General features: G+C 42.2%; 1 protein-coding gene across 1 annotated transcript; it reads right to left on the bottom strand.

The window, feature by feature from the left end:
* Positions 1-6,183: 6,183 nt before the first annotated feature.
* Positions 6,184-24,806, bottom strand: LOC110502544 (kinesin-like protein KIF11). The gene is made up of 23 exons (XM_021580663.2): positions 24,647-24,806; positions 24,312-24,422; positions 22,619-22,751; positions 22,411-22,508; positions 18,982-19,060; positions 18,705-18,890; positions 18,424-18,548; positions 18,250-18,340; positions 17,898-18,140; positions 17,698-17,793; positions 17,491-17,579; positions 17,276-17,363; positions 16,976-17,164; positions 16,616-16,823; positions 16,351-16,523; positions 16,084-16,209; positions 15,828-15,986; positions 15,418-15,557; positions 13,923-14,196; positions 8,407-8,629; positions 8,151-8,308; positions 6,777-6,887; positions 6,184-6,685 (listed from the first exon to the last, which is right to left on the bottom strand). Exons 2-23 carry the CDS (start codon positions 24,386-24,388, stop codon positions 6,569-6,571), a joined length of 3,183 nt encoding a protein of 1,060 aa, XP_021436338.2. The 5' UTR covers positions 24,389-24,422; positions 24,647-24,806; the 3' UTR covers positions 6,184-6,568.
* Positions 24,807-26,603: the final 1,797 nt, after the last annotated feature.

Genomic DNA, 26,603 nt, shown 5'->3' with positions numbered 1-26,603 from the left:
GCCTCCATTCTTCTGGGAAGGCTTTCCACTAGATGTTGTAACATTGCTGTGGGGACTTGCTTCCATTCAGCCACAAGATAACTAGTGAGGTCGGGTACTGATGTTGGGCGATTAGGCCTGACTTGCTGTCAGAGTCCCAATTCATCCCAAAGGTGTTTCATGGAGTTGAGGTCAGGGCTCTGTGCAGGTCAGTCAAATTCTTCCACACCGATCTCTACAAACCATTTCTGTATGGACCTCACTTTGTGCACGGGGGCATTATCATGCTGAAACAGGAAAGGACCCACACCATTATACAGTTGAAGTCGGAAGTTTACATACACCTTAGCCAATTACATTTAAACTCAGTTTTTCCACAATTCCTAACAATAAAAATTCCTTGTTTTACGAAAATTAGCATCACCACATTATTTTAAGAATGTGAATGTCAGAATAATAGTAGAAATAATGATTTACTTCAGCTTTTATTTCTTTCATCACATTCCCAGTGGGTCAGAAGTTTACATACACTCAATTAGTATTTGGTAGCATTGCCTTTAAATGGTTTAACTTGGGTAAAAATGTTTCAGGTAGCCTTCCAGAAGCTTCCCACAATAAGTTGGGTGAATTTTGGGCCATTTCTCCTGACAGAGCTGGTGTAACTGAGTGAGGATTGTAGGCCTCCTTGCTCGCACACGCTTTTTCAGTTCTGCCCACAAATGTTCTATGGGATTGAGGTCTGGGCTTTGTGATGGCCACTCCAATACCTTGCCTTTGTTGTCCTTAAGCCATTTTGCCACAACTTTGGAAGTATGCTTGGGGTCATTGTCCATTTGGAAGACCCATTTGCGACCAAGCTTTCACTTCCTGACTGTTGTCTTGAGATGTTGCTTCAATATATCCAGATAATTTTCCTTCCTTATGATGCCATCTATTTTGTGACGTGTACCAGTCCCTCCTGCAGCAAAGCACCCCCACAACATGATGCTGCCGTGCTTCACGGTTGGGATGGTGTTCTTTGGCTTGCAAGCCTCCCCCCTTTTCCTCCAAACATAACGATGATCATTATGGCCAAACAGTTCTATATTTGTTTCATCAAACCAGAGGCAGGAAACTGACTTGTTGGAAAGGTGCCAACCTATGACGGTGCCACGTTGTAAGTCACTTAGTAAGGCCATTCTACTGCCAATGTTTGTCTATGGAGATCGCATGGCTGTGTGTTCGATTTAACACACCTGTCACTAACGGGTGTGGCTGAAATAGTCTAATCCACTAATTGGAAGGGGTGTCCAAATAATTTTGTATATGCAGTGCATTCAGAAATTATTCAGACTTATTGCCTTTTCCCACATTTTGTTACGTTACAGCCTTACTCTAAAATTGATGAAATTGTTGTCCTCAGCAATCTATTCACAATAGCTCAATGACGAAAATGACAATTTTTTAGGTGAATTTATTAAAATTGAAAAACAGAAATACCTTATTTACACAAGTATTCAGAGCCTTTGCTATGAAATGATTCAGTCTGGTTTTAGACCCCATCATAGCACTGAGACTGCACTTGTGAAGGTAGTAAATTACCTTTTAATAGCATCAGACCGAGGCGCTGCTTCTGTCCTCGTGCTCCTAGACCTTAGTGTTTCACTATATATTTTACCTCTTGGGGATGTAATTCGAAAACATAATGTTAATTTTCACTGCTATGCGGATGACACACAGCTGTACATTTCAATGAAACATGGTGAAGCCCCAAAATTGCCCTCGCTAGAAGCATGTGTTTCAGACATAAGAAAGTGGATGGCTGCAAACTTTCTACTTTTAAACTCGGACAAAACAGAGATGCTTGTTCTAGGTCCCAAGAAACAAAGAGATCTTCTGTTGAATCTGACAATTAATCTTAATGGTTGTACAGTCGTCTCAAATAAAACTGTGAAGGACCTCGGCGTTACTCTGGACCCTGATCTCTCTTTTGAAGAACATATCAAGACCATTTCAAGGACAGCTTTTTTCCATCTACGTAACATTGCAAAAATCAGAAACTTTCCGTCCAAAAATGATGCAGAAAAATTCATCCATGCTTTTGTCACTTCTAGGTTAGACTACTGCAATGCTCTACTTTCCGGCTACCCGGATAAAGCACTAAATAAACTTCAGTTAGTGCTAAATACGGCTGCTAGAATCTTGACTAGAACCAAAAGATTTGATCATATTACTCCAGTGCTAGCCTCCCTACACTGGCTTCCTGTCAAAGCAAGGGCTGATTTCAAGGTTTTACTGCTAACCTACAAAGCATTACATGGGCTTGCTCCTACCTATCTCTCTGATTTGGTCCTGCCGTACATACCTACACGTACGCTACGGTCACAAGACGCAGGCCTCCTAATTGTCCCTAGAATTTTTAAGCAAACAGCTGGAGGCAGGGCTTTCTCCTATAGAGCTCCATTTTTATGGAACGGTCTGCCTACCCATGTCAGAGACGCAAACTCGGTCTCAACCTTCAAGTCTTTACTGAAGACTCATCTCTTCAGTGGGTCATATGATTGAGTGTAGTCTGGCCCAGGAGTGGGGAGGTGAACGGAAAGGCTCTGGAGCAACGAACCGCCCTTGCTGTCTCTGCCTGGCCGGTTCCCCTCTTTCCACTGGGATTCTCTGCCTCTAACCCTATTACAGGGGCTGAGTCACTGGCTTACTGGGGCTCTCTCATGCCGTCCCTGGGAGGGGTGCGTCACCTGAGTGGGTTGAGTCACTGATGTGATCATCCTGTCTGGGTTGGCACCCCCACATTGTGTTGTGCCGTGGCGGAGATCTTTGTGGGCTATACTCAGCCTTGTCTTAGGATGGTAAGTTGGTAGTTGAAGATATCCCTCTAGTGGTGTGGGGGCTGTGCTTTGGCAAAGTGGGTGGGGTTATATCCTTTCTGTTTGGCCCTGTCCGGGGGTGTCCTCAGATGGGGCCACAGTGTCTCCTGACCCCTCCTGTCTCAGCCTCCAGTATTTATGCTGCAGTAGTTTGTGTCGGGGGGCTAGGGTCAGTTTGTTATATCTGGAGTACTTCTGTCCTATTCGGTGTCCTGTGTGAATTTAAGTGTGCTCTCTCTAATTCTCTTTCTTTCGCTCTCTCGGAGGACCTGAGCCCTAGGACCATGCCTCAGGACTACCTGACATGACTCCTTGCTGTCCCCAGTCCACCTGGCCGTGCTGCTGCTCCAGTTTCAACTGTTCTGCCTTATTATTATTGGACCATGCTGGTCATTTATGAACATTTGAACATCTTGGCCATGTTCTGTTATAATCTCCACCCGGCACAGCCAGAAGAGGACTGGCCACCCCTCATAGCCTGATTCCCCTCTAGGTTTCAGCGTTTCTAGGGAGTTTTTCCTAGCCACCGTGCTTCTACACCTGCATTGCTTGCTGTTTGGGGTTTTAGGCTGGGTGTCTGTACAGCACTTTGAGATATCAGCTGATGTACGAAGGGCTACATAAATAAATTTGATGAGACTCCAAATTGAGCTACGGTGCATCCTGTTTCCATTGATTATCCTTGAAAAGTGATAAGAATCCACCTGTGGTAAATTCAATTGATTGTATATGATTTGGAAAGGCACATACCTGTCTATATAAGGTCCCACAGCTGACAGCTTGGTTTTTACCTAGACATGCACTATGAGGTTGAAGGAATAATCCGTAGAGCTCCGAGACAGGATTGTGTCGAGGCACAGATCTGGGGAAGGGTACCAAAATATTTCTGCAGCATTGAAGGTCCCTAAGAACAGCCACCTCCATCATTCTTAAATGGAAGAAGTTTGGAACCACCCAGACTCCTCCTAGAACTGGCCAAACTTAGCAATCAGGGGAGAACGGCCTTGGTCAGGGAGGTGACCAAGAACCCGATGGTCATTCTGACAGAGTTCTTCTGTGGAGGTGGGAGTACCTTCCAGAAGGACAACCATCTCTGCAGCACTCCCATCTGGCCACTCTATGATAAAGGCCTGATTGGTGAAGCCATTCCTCAGTAAAAGGCACATGACAGCCCGCTTGGAGTTTGCCAAAAGGCACCTAAAAGATTCTCAGGCCATGAGAAACAAGATTCTCTGGTCTGATGAAACCAAGATTGAACTGTCTGGAGGAAAGCTGGCACCATCCCTACGGTGAAAAATGGTGGTGGCAACATAATCATGCTGTGGGGATGTTTTTCAGCGGCAGGGACTGGGAGACTTGTCAGGATTGAGACAAAGATGAACGGAGCAAAGTACAGAGAGATCCTTGATGAAGTCCTGAACGCTCTGGAGCAGGTTCTCAGACTGAGGCAAATGTTCACCTTCCAACAAGACAATGACCTTAAGCACACAGCCAAGACAAGGCAGCAGTGGCTTTGGGACAAGTCTCTGAATGTCATTGAGTGGCAGAGCCAGAGACCAGACTTGAACCTGATCGTACATCTCTGGAGAGACCTGAAAAACAGGAAACAGCAGAGAACACGCCTATCCACATTGACGGGACCGCAGTTGAGAAGGTGAAAAGCTTTTAAGTTCCTCCGCGTACACGTCACCGACAATCTGAAATGGTCCACCCACACAGATCGTGTGGTGAAGGCACAACAGCGTCTCTTCAACCTCAGGAGGCTCACAAACGTTTACAGATGCACAACTGAGAGCATCCTGTCGGGCTCCATCACCGCCTGGTAACTGCACTGGCAACTGCCCGCAACCGTAGGGCTCTCCAGAGGGTGGTGCGGTCTGCCCAACGCATCACCGGGGGCACACTGCCTGCACTCCAGGACACCTACACCACCAGATGTCACAGGGAGACCAAAAAGAGCAAAGGCATCAACCACCCGAACCACCTGATGGTAGCCTGTTCACCCCGCTACCATCCAGAAGCCAAGGCCAGTACAGGTACATCAAAGCTGGGACTGCGAGACTAAAATAAACTGCTTTAATCTCAAGGCCATCAGACTGTTAAATAGCCATCACTAGCCAGCTACCACCCCGTTACTCAACCCTGCTCCTTTGAGGCTGCCACCATATATACATAGACATGGAATCACTGGTCACTTTAATAATGTTTACATACTGCTTTACTCATTTCATAGCTACTGTATTCTATTCTACTGTATTTTGGCCAATGCCTCTGACATTGCTTGTCCTAATATTCATATATTTCTTAACTCCATTCTTTTACTTTAGATTTGTGTATTGTAGTGAATTGTTCAATATTACTGCACTGTTGGAGTGAGGAACACAAGCATGTCACTACACCCACAATAACATCTGCTAAATATATTTTGCAAAAATGTTGAAAAAAAATTAAATGTAGTTTTTGCTTTGTCATTATGGGGTCGTGTGTAGATTGAGGGGAAAAAACAAATTTCACCAATTTTAGAATAAGGCTGTAATTTAACAAAATGTGTAAAAAGTCAAGTGGTCGGAATACTTTCCCAATGCACTGTAGTGTCATCCAAGAAAGCATCCGAGTGAGCAAAACAGAGCCCCACTTTTGCCCATTTATCTGATGCAGTCTGGCCAGAAATATACTGAACAAAAATATAAACACAAGTAAAGTTTTGGTCCCACGCTTCAAGAGCCAAAATAAAAACTCCAGAAATGTTCAGTAAGCACAATTGTATTTAGTAGTCAATAATATACTGTAGATATTGCCTCCTAATATTGTGCAATCGGTGTGTCGCTTCACTGGCCTGGGATATTGTTTGAATTCAAGACCAGATTGATCTCAATTTGTCAGTGTCAAAGTAGCCACTCATTTCAGTCATGTGTGTGGGTTCAAAAAATATTCAGCCATTGTCTATCATGTCAATGATGTGGAAACAAAATATGCCTACAAAGAAATGCTAGTTTGTTAACACCACCTGCTTTAAGTCACAAGCGTAAGTTACTCAGGATTTAAATGCATATTCCCATTCAAATTATTGGTATGCAGTTTGACATTTCAACAGCAAAACGTGAAAAATTATCGAGACACGGTGTGGGCATATAGGTGGAGTATGCATTTTAAGCACCTAGTCTAGAATTAAGGAAGGCACAAGGGGGGTGTGATATATGGCTAATATACCACAGCGAAGGGCTGTTCTAAGGCACGAACCAACGCGGTGTGCCTGGATACAGCCCTCAGCCGTGGTATATTGGCAATAAGAATTAGTTCTTAACTGACTTGCCTAGTTAAATAAAGGTAAAAAAATAATAATTGATTGGCTGACAGCCGTTGTATGAGACCATATGCCACGGGTATGACAAAACATGTATTTTTATTTCCATATACCACACCTCCTCGGGCCTTATTGTTTAATTATAGAAATGCTACATTTATTTTTCCAATTATGGGCTTGTGGTGCAGTTAACTAAGTGAAAGAAAGAAAGTGGTGTATATTTCAGAGGACGCTGACATCTTTAAAAATATGTTTAATACAGACAAATGAACATTAGTTAAATGTTCTAGCTCATTCATGTCAGTCAATCCTTTTAAGACTGCATAATAGGAAAATAAAACATTAACAGAACAGAGAGAATATTAAAAACCGACTCAAGACAGGTAAAATATTAAATAGTTAAGAAATGTAAAAGGAAAGTCACATTCTACAAGTTCTGACACCTGAGTGGTAATATGGACCCGAGTGGGGTATCGTGAGTGTCATTTTCTGCCATCTTGGAACGATTGAGGGATTTGTTTTCCTTCTTGCCTGCCTTCTTTTGCTGAAAGGAGAAAACATTACATTCAAACAAAGCCATAGCTAGGAGCGAGAGATGACAGTACATTAACAAAGAAACACTGGGGCAATCTTACCTTGAAGAATGGCACTCTTCCATTCTCGTAGCACATGAGGTTTTCGTCGATATAAGATGGCTCAGTGACATAGCTGTCGTTGTAGCCGCTCAACTCGTCCTCCAGAGAGTCCTATGGCAACAGATGTCATAACATCTATTCTGTACACTGAACTTCACCCTTTCCAATGTCATTATTGCCTATTACATGCTGAATAGTCTAGATCAGTCAGTATTCATAGTCCGTGTATACAGTAGAGGTTGACCAATTAATCGGAATAACCGATTAATTAGGGCCGATTTCAAGTTCATAGCAATCGTAATCTGCATTTTTGGACTCCGATTATATTGCAATCCACGAGGAGACTGCGTGGCAGGCTGACCACCTGTCACGTGAGTGCAGGCAGCAAGGAGCCATGGTAAGTTGCTACCTAGCATTAAACTTAATCTTATAAAAAATATATAATTTTTTAAAATCAAGCTTAACATAATCACTAGTTAACTACACATGGTTGAAAGATATTACCAGTTTAACTAGCTTGTCCTGCGTTGCATATAAATCAACGCATTGCCTGTAATTGTCACTTCTCTTGCATTCAGTGTAAGCAGAGTCAGGGTATATGTAGCAGTTTGGGTTGTCTGGCTTGTTGAACTGTGTGAAGACCATTTACTTTAGATTTGTGTATTGTAGTGAATTGTTAGATATTACTGCACTGTTGGAGCGAGGAACACAAGCATTTCACTACACCCACAATAACATCTGCTAAATATATGATATTTTGCAAAAATGTTTAAACCAGCTCTTCGCAATACTTGAAGCACAGTGATGTTATTGACTTCAAGCCCATCAACTCCCGAGATTAGACTGGCAATACTATAGTGCCTATAAGAACATCCAATAGTCAAAGGTCTATGAAATACAAATGGTATAGAGAGAAATAGCCCTATAATAACTACAACCTAAAACTTCTTAACTGGGAATATTGAAGACCCATGTTAAAAAGGAACCACCAGCTTTCATATGTTCTCATGTTCTGAGCAAGGAACTTAAACGTTAGCTTTTTTTTTTTACATGGCACATATTGCAATTTTACTTTCTTTTCCAACACTGTTTTTGCATTAAATAATGAAACATGTTCAATTTGGGTTTATTTGAGACTAAATTGATTGATTTATGTATTATATTAAGTAAACAATACTGTTCATTCAGTATTGTTGTAATTGTCATTATTACACATAAAAATCTGCATACTTTTTTTGGGTACTCAAAAAAAAAAAAAAGAAAATCGGTATTGGTGTTAAAATCATAATCGGTCAACCTCTGGTATACAGTAATCTGCGATACTGCCCCAAACCGACATGACCCAACCAGGTAAAATTGGGATCTAATGTGTACCTGATCGACCTGCTTCTCCTCCTCTACTGTGTCACACTGGAACAGGGCTGCCTGCAGCTCCTCCTGCTGGTGGCGGAAGCTGTCCAGCAGTTCAGCTCTGCTCTTCGACTTGGCCAGGAGACATGGGTACACAAACTCCCTCCTCTGAGGAGTTGTACCTGCCAGAACAAAACAATGTCAGTGACTCAGACTATACATGTAGAAGAAAAAAGCCAATTTAACATTTTAGATGGCATTACATCCGTGTCAGGCTCACCAGTTGGGACATCCTGTTTGAGCTGCTCGCTGAGGAAACTGTGGACACTGACCACGCCACCCTCCACGTGGGCCTTGAGTTCTATGTGGTGGTGTTCCAGAGTGTTCTGGTCCAGTGACGTCTGCTCCTTCAAGGCACCCAGACCCTCCTCCACCAGCCCTTGCTGCTGCTGCAGTTGACCACTCACCTCCTGGACCCTCTCCTCACAGCTCTGCTCCACCCTCTGATTCACACCACAGAGAAACAACGGTAAGGATTTCAGTTATGATGAATACTGACATGTAAGGAGCTGCTCAGGGATTTCGAAGCTAACCATTTTTGTAAAACTGAACAGTGTGGTACCAGACTACTAATATTTTCCGGCACTGAGCAAATTTCAGGTCTGCTGAGCGCAAACTTGAACCGTGTTCAACTTCCAGCACGTGTTTACTGTGAACAGAGGCTTTCATTTACTGTTTCAGTGGCCAAATAGCCTACTGTGACTATTTGACCATAAATGTACACCTACCAGAGTGGCTTACCATAAAAAAATATATATTTATTTTAGAAAACGCATCATGTAAAATTAACATGGAAATTGGTTATATCATTCAGCCTACAGTAGCAGCCAATGTATAGTGTTTAATGTAGGCCTACATTCCATTAAACTTTTCCTTCAGACAAGGTGGAGACTGAACATTGTGTTTAATACAAGAAATCAAAATAAAAAAAAGAATAGTTATTCCCATATCATTATTAAAGACAATCAGACAAGTTATGCTACTCTGTGCCTATTGGCTACTTAGCTTATTCAGACTCGTCTCAAAATAAAACACTTCCCCTTAAGACAAAGAAAAGCTCTTTACCTGGCACGCTTTTCAAAGATGGCTAGAAAATGTACACGTTTTGTGATCTTGTAGGAAGCACAAATTTGCTATAACTGGGTTAATAATTCACTAACTAGCAAATAATATGAACAAAATGTGCACACGGTGCTACATGCGATTGTTTTGAGATCAAAGCGTGAGCTGCATAAATCACAACAGCTCATGCTGTAAAACAGTCCAGTTCAAAGTGAATGGCACAAATCCATATATGTCAATTGTCTACTTGCACATAGGCCTTGATTGATTTTGTGTTGTGATTGTGATTGGTTATGCCGCACTGGTCTGTGTAAAGGAATACAATCCTACTCTGATGCGCTCAAATGTCGGTTGACCGAGAATAACCCGTTCGTTCTTCCAATCTGAAAAAAAAGGTGTACTTTTCCATATATAGACACCCTACACGCCGAGCTGGTCTGATGCTTTAAGTGCACTCTTAGATAAAATTACTCGTAACGGGCGAATGTTTACTGGTTGCTCAGGAGGGAAAGTCAGATCTGTGGAAGACATCGGAGATAAGAGGGTATAGGAGCAAGCGTTGCGTGAGTATTATGTGCCAAACGGGTGCGATTAGAATACAATATTTTTTCTTATAATTTGGAAAAGTGCACACTAAATAAGTGTACCAGAGTGTTAAGGAAAAAATATGAAGCCTTTAAAAACAGCAAAGACAAAAACAGTTGCATGCATTTGTGATTTGCAGTTTATTTATCGCTTAGGAAAATTATTCAAAGCTCCCTTTCTTATTCCGTTTTAAAACTAAAAGTTTGATTGCATTTCAAAGCATGAATGACTCATATGCTGTGTCATGACATGAAGGACTGATACATACAGTAGCATACAGTGCCTTTGGAAAGTTCAGACCCCTTGACTTTCTCCACATTGTTAGCCTTATTCTAAAATGTATATTTTTTTAAAATAAAATAATCCTCAGCAATCTACACACAATACCCTAATGACAAAGCAAAAACCAGTTTAGAAATTTGAGAAAATGTATTAAAAATGGGGGGGAAGAAAACATACCTTTACATAAGTATTCAAACCCTTTGCGATGAGACTCGAAATTGAGCTAAGGTACATCCTGTTTCATTGATCATCCTTGAGATGTTTCTACAACTTGATTGGACTCCCCCTGTGGTAAATGCAATTGATTGGCCATGATTTGGAAAGGCACACACACACACACACACACACACACACGTGTACCAACATATTTCTGCAGCACTGAAGGTCCAAGAACACAGTGGTCTCCATCATTCTTAAAATGGAATTAGTTTGGAACCACCAAGACTCTTCCTAGAGCTGGCCGCACAGCCAAACTGAGAAATCGGGGGAGAAAAGCCTTGGTCAGAGAGATGACCAAGAACCCAATGGTCACCGACAGAGCTCTATAGGTCCTCTGGAAATGGGAGAAACTTCCAGAAGGACAACCATCTCTGCAGCACTCCACCAATCAGTCCTTTATGGTAGTGACCAGACAGAAGCAACTCCTCAGTAAAAGGCACACGACAGCGCACTTGGAATTTGCCAAAAGTCAAACACTCAGAACATAAAAACAAGATTCTCTGGTCTGATGAAACCAAGATCAAATGCCAAGCTTCATATCTGTAGGAAAACTGGCACTATCTATACAGTGACGAATGGTGGTGGCAGCATCATCCTGTGTGGATGTTTGTCAGCTGCAGGGTCTGAGAGACTAGTCAGAATCGAGGCAAAGATGAATGGAAAAAAAGTACAGAGAGATTGTTGATAACCTGCTCCAGAGCACTCAGGAGCACAAACTGGGGCGAAGGTTCACTTGCCAACAGGACAATGACCCTAGACACATTGCCAAGAATGCAGGAGTGGCTTCGGGACAAGTCTGAATGTCCTTGAGTGGCCCAGCCAGAGACCAGACATGAATATCTCTGGAGAGACCTGAAAATAGCTGTGAAGCAACACTCCCCATCCAACCTGAGAGCTTCAGAGGGATCTACAGAGAAAAATGGGATAAACTCCCCAAATACAGGTGTGCCAAGCTTGTAGCGTCATACCCAAGAAGATTCGAGGCTGTAATCGCTGCCGAAGGTGCTTTAAAGTACTGAGTAAAGGGTCTGAACACTTATGTAAATAGGATATTTCAGTTTTTTTTGCTTTGTCATTATGGAGTAGTGTGTAGATTGATGAGTAAAACATACATTTAAATCAATTTTAGAATAAGACTGTTACGTATCAAAATATGGAAAAAGTAAAGGGTTCTGAATACTTTCCAAATGCACTGTATGCATGTATACACGCACACACACAGTACAGGTCAAAAGTAGACACCTACTCATTCCAGGGTTTCTTTTTTCCTATATTGTAGAATAGTGAAGACATTAAATCTAAGAAACATACGAAATCATGTAGTAACCAAAAGTATTAAAATCAAAGTAACTGATTCTTCAAAGTAGCCACCCTTTGCATTCTCTCAACCAGTTTCATGAGGTAGTCACCTGGAATGCATTTCAATTAACAGGTGTGCCTTGTTAAAAAGTTAATTTGTGGAATTTCTTAACATCTTAATGCGTTTGAGCCAATCAGTTGTGTTGTGACAAGGTAGAGGTGGTATACAGAAGATAGCCCTATTTGGAAAAAGACAAAATCATATTATGGCAAGAACAGCTCAAATAAGCAAAGAGAAACAGTCCATCATTTCTTTAAGACATAAAGGTCAGTCAATCCAGGACATTTCAAGTAACTTGAAAGTTTCTTCAAGTGCAGTCGCAAAAACCATCAAGCGCTATGATGAAACTGGCTCCCATGAGGACCACCACAGGAAAGGAAGACCCAGAGTTACCAATGCTGCAGAGGCTCAGTTCATTAGAGTTAACTGCACCTCAGATTGCAGCCCAAATAAATGCTTCAGAGTTGGACATCAAAATCAACTGTTCAGAGGAGACTGCATGAATTAGGCCTTCATGGTCAAATTGCTGCAAAGAAACCACTATTAAAAAGGATACTAATCATAAAGAAGAGACTTGCTTGGGGCAAGAAACACAAGCAATGGACATTAGACCGGTGGAAATTTGTCCAAATGTTGACCGGTGGAAAGAGTCCAAATGTTTGGTTCCAACAGCTGTGTCTTTGTGAGATGCAGAGTAGGTGAACAGACGATCTCTGCTTGCATGGTTCCCACCGTGAAGCATGGAGGAAGGGGTGTGATGGTAAATTGCTGGTGACACAGTCAGTGATTTATTTAGAATTCAAGTCACACTTGAGCAGGATAGCTAACAGCATTCTGCAGCGATACGCCATCCCATCTGGTTTGCACTTAGTGGCACTATCATTTGTTTTTTCAACAGGACAATGACCCAACACACCTCCAGGATGTATAAGGGCTATTTGACCAAGAAAGAGTGGAGTGCTGCTTCAGATGACCTGGCCTCCACAATCACCAAGCTCAACCCAATTGAGATGGTTTGGGATGAGTTGGACCGCAAAGTGAAAGAAAAGCAGCCAACAAGCTCTCAGCATATGTGGGAACTCCTTCAAGACCGTTGGAAAAGCATTCCAGGTGGAGCTGGTTGAGAGAATGACAAGAGTACGCAAAGCTGTCAAGGCAAAGGGAGGCTACTTTGAAGAATCTAAAATATTAGATTTGTTTAACACTTTTGTTACGACATGATTCCATGTGTTATTTCATAGTTGATGTCTTCACTATTATTCTACAATGTAGAAAATAGTACAAATAAAGAAAAGCCCTTTTAATGAATAGGTGTCCAAACTCCTGACTGGTACTAATATGAAATTCAATCTCCTACATTTTCTTAGACAATTAATAGGCACGAACTGTTTCCTCATTCCGCTGTTGCCTCAGCCACATTGTTCTCAACACCAATACGCTGGTTAACTTTGCTATTACGTATATAGCAACATAGGGAAAGGCGCCAATTCAACGGCACACTGAAGATTGTCCACAGTTCTGAAACAGCGACCTCTATCCAACACAGGAGAAAGCGCATGTTACAAAATATTATTTATTAGTGGTGCATAATTATTTTCACATAATATAACCATGTACAATTTCAGGTATCACATGTTTTTGAGTAAAGACTGTGCCATTCGTGGCCTCCGCAATTGTTTTGTCTACCAAAACAGGGGTGAATCAGACAGCCTGTGCACCATGAAAAAACGATTTGCGATTGCTCGACCAACAGCCTATTGACCAGTTAACTAAATGGGGTCAGCCCTAATGAGGTCTGATAAAAAGGTCTGATCCTGTTGGTATCCAACAATCCATAGGACTGCTGAACACTTGAACTGGACTGCAGACTCTACAAACCTTAGAGCACACATACAGTACATTCATGACACACACCTAATGATTGCTAAATACTGCACAATATAAAACACTGCCACCCCCCCCCCAATCCCTGCCTTCCCCAAAACACATGAAAATATTGGACTATAAATTGTGCCTTCCTGTATTATAATAAAACATTTATTCTATTCTACTAAGCTATTTACTTGGTTTGTATTCTCATATTTTATCATTTCTTACAACTGAAACTTCTAGGCCAAGAAAATTGGCAAAATAGCAAAAATACATGTTAGTACTCTATTTCATAAAGTACCACCAAGTCCCTGTTTGAGGTAAAACTGCACAATATTCTGTCTGACTGTATAGTTTACCTGTAGCAGGGTCTGAGCAGAGGCGGTGTTCTCTCTCATCAGGGTGAGCTGAGCATGGGAGTCAGTGCTGTCCTTGGTAGAGGCACACCATTGCAGACTCCTCTTACACAGTTGGGTCAGAGAGCTGTGCAGGTGGCTGCAGTAGACGGAGCACTCCTCCATCGTATGCTGGGCCTCCTGGGCAGTCTGCTGGACCTCAGAGATAAGGCTGGCGGTGGAGGACGCTAGACGCTCCTTTTGGGTTGCGGTCTGGTTCTCAGCTGCACTGCATCTCCTGGAAGACAGAATCAAATGAATTAGAGGCTATGCACTGGCAAACATCAAGTGAAAAGAGTATTATGCAGATTCAATGGACAAAGTCAACGACATGGTAGGGCTGACTCCAATTAGTCAACCGGTCGATTGTTTGGTCGTTAGGCGGTTGGTCAACCGAGATTGTGTGTTACTGCTTTACTAAAACACACACCCAACTCAGTGAACTAATCCATTGGAGGCCAAGTCTAAAAGCCAATTTATGTTTGATCCGAAAATGTGGTTTGAGGCTCCATATGGAGAGATTAACGCAATTGCGGAGCCTCCAGAGGCAAAATCAAGCTCTGTACTGCATCGCCCTGCGCATCCCAAATGTTGTAACAATGAGAAGGGATCTGTACAGCTCCGCATTGACATGACATTGGTTGACGGTAGGTGGGGGAGGTACATCCTGTATAAACACAAACTCACTTCTTTGAGAACAGCTGTGCATTGCGCTGTTAAGCGCAAGAAGTATGAATGCCCTGACATCTGATGACACACATATACATATCTAAATGCTGCATGGCCATCTGCAGACGTCAGATTGAGCACGCACAATGCACTTCTCTCCAGAATGCGCTCTCTCCCGCAGATTTGTGCATATTCATAACTTCATTGTGTGAATTGTTTGCATATATCACCAGTAGTATATTTAAGCAATAAGGCCCGAGGAGGTGTGGTATATGGCCAATATACCACGGCTAAGGGCTGTTCATAAGCGCAACGCGGAGTGCCTGGACACAGCCCATAGCCATATATCACAGACACATTGTTCGCTGAGTGCACAACCTATGCTACAGTTGGTTTATTTCATTCCATTTTACAAATTGTCAATTTAGTAGTCTTTTGTTTGGAGCTCTGCGGTCGATGTTGATTAAGGACACGCACGCATAGAAGTAGGCCTACAAGCTACCGTGAAAATGTAGGCACAAAAAGTGTTTATTTGGGGATATGATAGTATTTCTGGATTGGCTTGACGCACCATCACTAATGACCTGTGGAGCTTCTCAAAGTAATGTTTTCACCTCAAACGGCAATCAAATGGCAGCTGTTTTTACATCCATTGAGAATTACAATAGACGACTTTCGGTCAACCACAAAAAATATATATATTTGAGTCGGGACAGCCCTAACGCCATGGACAGGTATATCACATCACATTAGGCCAATGGCCCAGTTAAGACAGCCCAGTTGCACTTACGTTTGCAGGGTCTGCTGAAGGGACTGGACAGGGACCTGCAGGGCGTCGGAGGCACTCATCAGGCCAGCGTAGTTATTCTGGGTCTCCATGGCCAGGAGGTTGAGCTGGTTCTGCAGACACTGGATCACTTGGGTCATGCCCTGTAGGGGAGGTGATGTCACAAGGTCAGATCAAAAAGCACACTTGTTGCCCAAACAGCCTCGATAGTGACGTTTTTTTTTTTTTTTGTCAACATCCAGATGTCTAACAGGGACTGGACCAATGGTATAAAAGCAGAGTAGACATTGCCGGAGCAACCCTATTGTGCATATCAAAGTGTATTACTTTGACATCTTGTTTTTTCAGATAATTGCAGAGGGTGATAAGAGAAGACACTTTATAGACCACTCCAAATCGATCCCAGGCCGTACCGTCTGATGCTCCTTGTCTGCTCTGCTGATCTGTTTCTTCAGGTTGTTGTGCTCAGTCTTTAGGGAGCCGAGACCTGCTGTGGCAGTCTCCCTCAGGGCAGCCAGGTCCTGGGCATGGCCATTGAAGAACGACGTCATCTCCACCTTCATGGACGCCATCTGGGAAAAAGGAAAGCATTCATTAAATTGTCTAACACATGCATAAGCAAAGTATTTAGAGTATATACAATGCATTATTTCAGCCAGCTTCACTTACCTTAGCTGCCAGGGCATGGTGGCTCCCCAGTGTCTTCTTCAGGCTATCATTCATGGCCATGATGGCACTGAAACCAGGCAACATCTGGGCCACCAGGACCTCCTCAAGCTCCAACTTGTGCTCCTCCTGTTAAAACAGGATCATATTAATCAAGAAATATCACACACACACACACACACACACACACACCTCTTTATACAGATGTATACAAAAACAGAAAAAAAAAACACCAGAAAAGAACCGACATGGCTTAATTTCTACCCTTACCAAAACCTGGTGCAGAGTGTTTTTGGCCTCCGCACACAGAGTCTCTTGCGCCATCAACTTAGCCTGACACTTGGTCATGCCATCAGTAAACAGGTTATTGATGCCGCAGAAGGACGCGGCTACAGTAGCCATGGCACCTTTGAAGGCTTTGTCGTTGACTGTAAGAAGACCCTCTGAGGGAGCAAAAGACATTCAATCAGATATTAATTTCTATGATGCACTCATATCACTCTTGTAAACTACCGGTCCATTTCAAGCTGCTCACCAACTGAGGTTTTGTAGGAGTCCAGCATGCTCTGGTGCTTGTTGCGCTGGTCTTCCACAGAGTTCTGCATCTGGCTGAACATAGCATCCATGTGGTCGGTAAAACTAATCTGGATTTCAGAGTTGTGCTCCTCAACTTTCTTCTTCCTCTCTAGCTTAGCATGCAGGTCAGATACATCTTTGGTGCTCACATCAACAGTTGTCAGCAACTGGAGAAAAAAAGGTTCAATCTTAAAAACAGACAGTCATACAGTACATGCTCAAATGTCATTTTAGTCATTTAGACTGAACTGTTAACCAGAGCGAATTACAGCAGTGAGTGTATACATTTTCGTACTGGCCATAACGTCGTCACCCTAACCTTGTCTGCAGTGGTGTACAGTTTCTCCTCAGTGGTGGCCAGCTCAGACACTATAAACACCTCCTCAGTGAGCTTCTGTTTGGTCTCCTGCAGGTCCTTGTGAGTCTCCTCCAGCTTATGGTTCTTCTCCTCAAGATCATTGATGCACTGGTCCAGCTTATCCTTGCTATCCTCAAACAGCTCAAAGACCTGGGAATGAGGGACGATCACAATATTTTTGGATTAGTCATGTGGAGCCAGTAGCCATTGTCCAGCTCATCCAAAAACAGGAAGTAAAATGACATTTTTAAACATGCTTACTCTCTTCAGCTCCTCCTCCACTGATGCAATCTTCTCGGTGTATTCTGTTATATGCTCCTCTTGGGAAGATATCAGGCCCGCCATGCTCCTGTGGGGTGATAAATTAAAATGTTAAACTCCTGTACTTTCTCCTTTTGAAGTTATTAAATTCCAATACAGATTTTAGTAAAAACGTGAAACATTAACAAAATATGTGTTGTACAATGGGCAATTACTCATAGTTCTCAGACGACAAATACACTCCATTCTTGTCACGAGTGGCAGCCAAATCCCGTTTTAGACGCTCAATTTCCTCTGTGTATTCCTGATAAAATACAATATTTTAGTACAAACATTTCACCAAATAAGATATTCTTAAAAACATACATAAAGTAAACAGAATTCTCCAAATTTCAATTTAGAGTTTCAGTTCTTATATTCACCTTGATAAGAGTTCTCTTCGTCAACTTCTGGTTCACCTCAGGCTTGTTCATGATGTTCTTGGCCCTGTTGGCATATTCCAGCGTGCTCAGAGTTTCCTGGGGATTTCCCGAAATGAAAAGTTAGAGTATTGAGGCATTGCTAAAAACTAGACATCAATCTAGACACACATGCCAAGAGACAATAAGACAGCCAGACACACCTCCAGGTTTATTGAGGCTGGGGAAACGGTGGCGATGATGGAGGTCTTGGTGCGGCCTCCGAGTGAGTCCTGGAGGATACGGGTGAGTTTGGACTCCCTGTAGGGCACGTGGGGCCTCTTCTCCACCAGTGCAGTGATCACCCTGCCCAGTGTCAACAGAGACTGGTTGATGTTGCCGGCCTCGCGCGCCCGCTTGTCCACAGCCCCCGATCGGCCGATGTTCTCACTGCCAGCAAGGTCCACCTACAAGATGAGGTCACATTAGCGAGAATTCCTGGTGGGCATCACAAGCAGGTGCACATACAGGACAAATATGTGATCTTTCTTTGTAAGTAATACCAGTTAACCGTACCAAATTCAGTTTTCCAATCTTGACCAGTTCCTCTCCTTCAATGGTGATCTCCTTCATATGAATCGTGACAGAGAACACAGAGTGAGAGCGGCTGAAAAACAAAAAGGGGCAGATCAATATTACACTATAACGCCTTGCTATGAGAAGTTTAGCTGGTTAGACATGCAGGTTTACCTGGAGTAGGCATTCATAAGAGTGGAGGCAGTTTTTCTCTTGGCAGATCCACGCTCCAGAATCTGGTAAATCTCATTTTTGTTGTGTACCGTGATTTCCTCCAGGCCCTTGATTATGACACCCCTCTGATGGACAGAAAGTACATTTAAACATCATAACTAGTTTAAGAACATCACCCCATTGGTGGAATAGCAGGTTGTCTATGGAAACAGCAGTGACGTGTTGACACTTGTGGAATTCAACTAATTAGGAACGTACATAAATGTGAGAGTGAGTACTACCTTATTACGTGGATCATCAAACAATTGAAGGCGTTCAGTGACATCGGGACAAGGACTTAGCAGGTCAAACAGCTCTTCATTGTAAATCTCCAGCAAGGAAACCTTGACAGAAAACTCTGTCCCATTCTCAGACAGCTTCTCAAATATCTGATGAAGTGTCCGGGGAATGATACCAGCAAGAGGGTCCTGAAAGAGTAGATTCAAATCACACATTAGTACACATACAGAGGACAATAACAAAAAGTCAACTGACAAATCTGACACAATTATGTTATACCTCTTCCCATGTAAATTCTTCATTCGGAGATCTTTCTCCTTCCATTGTGAAGGTCTTTCCTGTTCCAGTTTGGCCATATCTACATGACAAAAGCCATTTAAATAAAAAATATTTTAGAAAAACAGACAGACAAGTCTTCAGTGGCCAATGTCAGCTTCTTTTTTTGGGGGGGGGGGGGGGGCACTCGGTGTTTGGTCGCTGCTCATGTTTTTGTTTGTTCATTTGTGGATTGCGCTGTACTCTGCCACTAAATGTTGTCTATTGCTTGCTAGTGAAGGGGAATATATACATTTTAGAATAAGGCTGTAATGTAACAAAATGTGGGGAGTCGAGGAGTCTATACTTTCCGAATGCACTGTAACTGCCTTAATGCTGCTGGACCCTGCGAAGAGCCTTAATAAATAAACATATTGCTCACCATATGTCTGCTGCAGAGGGACAAGAGCCATGAGAAAACAAGTTTAGATGAGTTTTGGAAATAAGTTAATTATTTAACAATATCACACCGTTTGGACACTGACGAAATGTTATTCTTGCACCAGTTCAGTACTTTTATTTCCATGACTCATCTAAACTTGTTTTCTCATGGCTCTTGTCCCTCTGCAGCAGACATATGGTGAGCAATATGTTTATATTTATTAAGGCTCTTCGCAGGGTCCAGCAGCATTAAGGCAGTTACAGTGCATTCAGAAAGTATACAGACACCTACACTCCCCACATTGCTACGATACAGCCATACTCTAAAATGGATTCAATATTATTTTTCTTAATCTACAAACAATACCCCAGAATGACAAAGCAAAATCAGGTTTAGACATTTTTGCAAATGTATTAAACAACTGAAAAACTTTATTTACATACAGTTGAAGTCAGAAGATAAACGTAGGTTGGGGTCATTAAAACTCGATTTTCAACCACTCCACAAATTTCTTCTTAACAAACTGTAGTTTTGGCAAGTCGGTTAGGACATCTACTTTGTGCATGACAAGTTATTTTTTCAACAATTGTTTAAATACAGATTATTTAACTGTATCACAATGTCAATGGGTCAGAAGTTTACATACACTAAACTGACAGTGCCTTTAAACAGCTTGGAATATTCCAGAAAATGTCAGGGCTTTAGAAGCCTCTGATAGGCGAATTGACGTCATTTGGAGAGGTACCTGTGGATGTATTTCAAGGCCTACCGTCAAACTCAGTGCCTCTGCTTTACATCAGGGGGGGCGAAAAAAAATCTAAAGAAATGAGCCAAAACCTCAGAAGAAAAGTTGTATAACTCCACAAGTCTGGTTCATCCTTGGGAGACACCTGAAGGTACCACGTTCATCTGTACAAACAATAGTATGCAAGTAGAAACACCATGGGACCACACAGCATTCATACCACTCAGGAAGGAGACGTGTACTGTCTCCTAGAGATGAAAGGACTGGTGCGAAAAGTGCAAATCAACCCCAGAACAGCAGCAAAGGACCTTGTGAAGATGCTGGAGGAAACAGGTACAAAAGTATCTATATCCAGAGTAAAATGAGTCCAATAACAACATAACCTGAAAGGACGCTCAGCAAGGAAGAAGCCACTTCTCCAAAACCACCATAAAAAAGCCAGACTAAGGTTTGCAACTGCACATGGGGACAAAGATGGTACTTTTCTGAGAAATGTCCTCTGGTCTGATGAAACAAAAAATAGAACTGTTGGTCATAATGACCATTGTTATGTTTGGAGGAAAAAGGGGGAGGCTTGCAAGCCAAAGAACACAATCCCAACTGTGAAGCGCAGGGGTGGCAGCATCATGTTGTGGGGGTGCTTTGCTGCAGGAGGGACTGGTGTACTTCACAAAATAGATAGCATCATAAGAGAGGAAAATTGTGGCTATGTTGAAGCAACATCTCAAGACATCAGTCAGGAAGTTAAAGCTTGGTCGCAAATGGGTCTTCCAAATGAACAATGACCCCAAGCATACTTCCAAAGTTGTGGCAAAATGGCTTACGGACAACAATGTCAAGGTATTGGAGAGACCATCAGAAAGCCAAAACCTCATTCCTATAGAAGATGTGGGCAGAACTGAAAAACCATGTGCGAGGAAGGAGGCCTACAAACCTGACTCAGTTACACCAGCTCTGTCAGGAGGAATGGGCCTAAATTCCCCCAACTTATTGTGGGAAGCTTGTGGAAGGCTACCCGAACCATTTGAATCAAGTTAAACAATTAAAAGGCAAAGCTACCAAATACTAATTGAGTGTATGTAAACTTCTGACCCACTGGGAATGTGATGAAAGAAATAAAAGCTGAAATTCTCCACTATCATTCTGACATTTCACATTCTTAAAATAATGTAGTGATCCTAACTGACCCGAGTTAGGGACTTTTTACTAGGATTAAATGTCAGGAATTATGAAAAACTGAGTTTAAATGTATTCGGCTTAGGTGTATATAAACTTTTGAATTCAACTGTAAGTATTCAGACCCCGTTTCCATTGATCATCCTTCTACAATTTGGGAGTCCACCTGTGGCAAATTCAATTAGACATGATTTGAAAAGGCACACACCTGTCTATATAAAGGCCCCACAGTTGACAGTGCATGTCAAAGCAAAAACCAAGACATGAGGTCGAAGGAATTGTCCATAGAGCTCAGAGACAGGATTGTGTCGAGGCACAGATCTGGGGAAGGGTTCCATGTAGCCATGGCTCTGTGGTACTGCCTTGTTCCGAGCCAATTGTAATTTGTGGCACCTGACCACACGACTGGACAGTAGTCAAGGTGTGACAAAACTATGGCCTGTAGGACCTGCCTTGATAGTGTTGAAGCAGAGCTTTATTATAAAAACAGACTTCTCGCCATCTTAGCTACTGTTGCATCAACATGTTATGACCATGACAGGTCACAATCCAGGTTTACTCCAAGCAGTTTAGTAATCTTAAATTGCTCAATTTCCATACTCATTACAAGAGTCACTTGAGGTTTAGTGAAAGGTACAAATCATTCACAATGCTTTTAGTTTGAAAGATTTAGGACTAACCTATTTCGAACCATTCTGAAACAGACTGCAGCTCTTTGATAAGTGCTGAAGTAATTTCACTTGCTGTAGTAGCTGACGTGCACAGTTTTGAGTCATCCGCATACATAGACACACTTCACTGAAAGCCAGTGGCATGTCATTAGTCAAGAAATAAAAAAGTAAAAAGGGCCTAGACAGCTGCCCTGGGGATTTCCTGATTCTACCTGGATTACGTTGGAGAGGCTTCCATTAAAGAACACCCTCTGCTATAGTGTGGATAAAGTGTTACTTGTTGTTAGACAACATCAGATGGTATCATGAGGTCCCTGGCAATTCCCAGCCCTATGGCTTACAGCAAGTAAAATTCAGAGTATGAGTAAATGTACTTGGCAAATAAAGATGATTGACGTCAGTTATTACTTAGTACTTACGCAAAAACTGTACAGTTGTATCCACTTATCACTTCATCCAAAATGGGACATACAACACTCTTGTAGACGTCGATTTGCTTTGCAGCTGGACCGAAAACCTGAGGGTTTGATAACATGTAACTTAAATGTCCAACCTTACAGATGGCCTTCCAACCCAAGTAGATATTGGTGTTAGTCCATTTTACACAACATTAGCTACATTAGTTACCATATCAAAAGTGTACATTTTCCTAGCTGCCTTGTCGCCAATCCCTCCCGTTCGCACATTGATCTCTTTTCTGTTTTCAACCGTATCAATGACTCCATGGGAGGCAGACTTGCGTTCCGCGTTGTTGAAGGGTCTGAAAAGGCAAGGGCAGAGAAGTTAACGAGACATTAGTTAAGCCTAGATACAGTGCATTCTTAAAGTATTCAGACCCCTGGACTTTTCCCACATTTTATTACGTTACAGTCCCCCCCCCCCCCCCCCCCCTCAAACAAACACCCCATAATGACAAAGCAAAAAAGTTGACAATTTTGCAGGACAACGCTCCCCATCCAACCTGACCGAGCTAGAGAGAATCTGCAGAGAAGATTGGGAGAAACTACCCAAATACAGATATTTCTCCCAATCTTCTCTGCAGATTCTCTCTAGCTCAGTCAGGTTGGATGGGGAGCGTCGCTGCACAGCTATTTTCAGGTCTCTCCAGAGATGTTCGATAGGCTTCAAGTCCGGCTCTGGCTGGGCCACTCAAGGACATTGAGACTTCTCAGGATTGGCTTCAGGACTTGTCTTGGCTGTGTGCTTAGGGTTGTCCTGTTGGAAGGTGAATCTTAAACCCAGCCTGAGGTCCGGAGGGCACTGGAGCAAGTTATCAACGATCTCTGTACTTTGCTCCATTCATCTTTCCCTCAATCCTGACTAGTCTCCCTGCCGATGAAAAACATCCCCACATATGGTGGTGGCAGCATCATTTTTTCACCGTAGGGATGGTGCCAGGTTTCCTCCAGACATGACACTTGGCATTCAGGCCAAAGAGTTCAATCTTGGTTTCATCAAACCAGAGAATCTGGTTTCTCATGGTCTGAGATTCCTTTAGGTTCCGTTTGGCAAACTCCAAGCGGGCTGTCATGTGCCTTTTACTAAGGAGTGGTTTCCATCTGGCCACTACCATAAAGGCCTGATTGGTGGAGTGCTGCTGAGATTGTTGTCCTTCTGGAAGGTTCTTCCATCTCCACAGACAAACTCGGTCAGAAAGGTGACCAAAACCTGATGGTCACGCTAACAAAGGCTGTTATCCTCCGATTGCGCAGTTTGGCCGTGCAGCCAGCTCTAGGATGAGTTCTTGGTGGTTCCAAACTTCTTCCAATTAAGAAATCATGGATGCCACTTCTTGGGGACCTTCAATGCTGCAGACATTGAAAGTGCCTCGACACAATCCTGTCTCGGTGCTCTACGGACAATTCATTTGACCTCATAGCTTGGTTTTTCCTCTGACATGCACTGTCAACTGTGGCACCTTACAGACTGGTGTGTGCCTTTCCAAATCATGTCCAATCAATTTACAACAGGTGGACTCAAATCCAGTTGTAGAACAATCTCAAGGATGAGCAATGGAAACAGGATGCACCCGAGCTCAATTTCGAGTCCCATGAAGGGTCTGAATACTTCCGTAAATAAGGTGTTTTTTTATATTTTTAATACATTTGCAAAAAAATGTCTAAAACCATGTTTTTCCGTTGTCATTATGGGGTATTGTGTGTAGAACGATAATGTTTTTATTTAAGCAATTTTAGAATAACGCGCAAGAAGTGTGAATACTTTCCAAATGCACTGTATCTGGCAAGTGTTGCTGTGACACCATGTCCAAATGTTTGTATTTAAGTCCCAACTGGTTTCATACAAGTCACGTTTAGCTTACCTGCATCTCACAACAACTTGAATATTTCTCCCCTTCTCATCCTTTTTGGCAACATTGAACAAGTTGTTCGAAGCCATGTTTGCAGAACACTCAAAATCCTGCCAACGTCAACTGTAACAAATAACGATACCGTTTTTCAATTGAAAAACGCACATGTTGTATTAGTTAGCTAACATAACGTTACTGTTATTCTAACTAGGCAATTAGCTAGTTAACGGTAGCTATCTACTGTTACTAACTAGCGATTATCACTTCAATATATTTGCTAACGTTATCTTGCTTAGTTAGCTTGTTTACATAGGTTACATAGGCAACCAATCCAAATTTGTCATTACCAAATCTTTGCTCTCGGATTTCTCTCGAACAATTATCTTGTAGATGGCTAGCTAATTTTAACAAAAACAACTTGATTTGATTGCTAGCGCTCTTTCGTACCGACTGTGTAGTATTTCAAACTTTAAATACTTTCATCCGAGTTCAGCCAATTGCTAAATCGGAATGTCTCAAACGCGATTTTATTGGCAGTCTGTGGTCACATGAAAAATGGAGGAGTGATGCATCACGGGAACTAAGCTATAAATTGGGACACGTGCTAAAATACACTGCATGACCAAAAGTATGTGGACATCTGCTAACAGCTTATTCCAAAATCATGGGAATTAATATGGGATAGAGGTGAGGGCTCTGTGCAGGCCACTCTCATGCCATATTCCTATTGCTAACGTTATAGTTATTGCTATTCTATTACTTCAGTTCCATTTCTATAGTTTATGTAGTCCGGTGGCCAGTTAGTATATGAAAAGATAAAGATTTCCATTCTTCTCATCACGGAGATGATGATGATGGGACACCAGGAGGGTGCAATAATGATCAAGTAGAACAGAAAAATGACAGTTCTCACAATCTCCATACACGGACCTCTAGCTACTGTCCTCTTAAATTCCACGAGTACAAAATTACTAGGTGATAACACAATTCATGTTTGTATTTACATCATATAATGTAGTGCTTAGTAGAAAGTATATTTATTGTTAAATTGTAACTAGGTTTTCCCCAATGAAAATTAAGTCGTATGCTGTAAAACTCGTTGCTGTGTAATACGCAAAATATCGTTGTAGTGAACGGGAATATGACGTCATTACAAAATCTGTATCCCTTCTAGCCATGCTATTTTTTGGGTGGGAGGAATTATCACATTTGGGTTGGCATTGTGGCTCAAGCAGAGTTTCTAACGCAGAGATGCAACATCGCGAAATTTACGGGACCGCTTGCTGAACAGACCAAGCAGACCAGGCTGGGATTTTGGGTTTACAAAATCAGCGAGAACATTTTTTCTTCCTTAGTTCATTTTCTCGAAATCTGAAGGCACAACGTAGATTCGAACCAATGTCTTAAGTACTTGAACATGTTATTACCCCAACCTCTTGAAAGAGACAAACTGACACGTTTTAATTGACGTCAAAAACAACTTTATATCAAAGGAGTGCCTTTGATTTGACGGCCGGGACATGCGCAGTTTGGCTTGAGACAATCATTAGACCCGATGATTTATTTCTACGCATGAGTTTAGCTAGCCAACAGCGATTTATTTTGGAGAAGCAGTTTCTGCCTATCTTTATACTGTACTGTCTTTGATTCAAGGCAAATAACATTTACATGACAAACATTGCACTGGAAGTCAATGTCATTTTTTTTCTCCCCACATTTTGTAAAATTTGCCATTCACAACGTAAGTCGACTATTTGTTTAAAAAACAGTTGTTTGAAACACACTGTGGTCAATACAGATCCATCAGTTGTCAATTCAACCATAGTAAGTGTCTCAATTATTGATAACAAAAAATGTAGGTGGAAGTTGCAATGTGTTGTAAATTGACCAAAGGTATGGACTTTATCATACAAAGTGAGAGACACACTTTAAAATAACTCATAGATATTACCCGTTCAACAAAAGTATTTGTTAGGATATCACCTTTCCAACAAGTCAGTTTGTCAAATTCCTGTCCTGCTAGAGCTGCCCCAGTCAACTGTAAGTGTGGTTATTGTGAAGTGGAAACATCTAGGAGCAACAATGCCACACAAGCTCACGGAACGGGACCACCGAGTGCTGAAGCTGTCCTCGGTTGCAACACTCACTGCCGAGGTCCAAACTGCCTCTAGAAGCAACATCAGCACAATAACTGTTAGTTCGTAGTTTCATGAAATGGGTTTCCATGGCACACAAGCCTAAGATCACCATGCACAATGCCAAGCATAAGCTGGAGTGGTGTAAAGCTCACTGCCATTGGACTCT

This window comes from Oncorhynchus mykiss, chromosome 23 (genome assembly GCF_013265735.2).
Source record: "Oncorhynchus mykiss isolate Arlee chromosome 23, USDA_OmykA_1.1, whole genome shotgun sequence".
Taxonomy (NCBI): Eukaryota; Metazoa; Chordata; class Actinopteri; order Salmoniformes; family Salmonidae; genus Oncorhynchus; species Oncorhynchus mykiss.
This window is presented reverse-complemented; position numbering and strand designations above follow the sequence as displayed.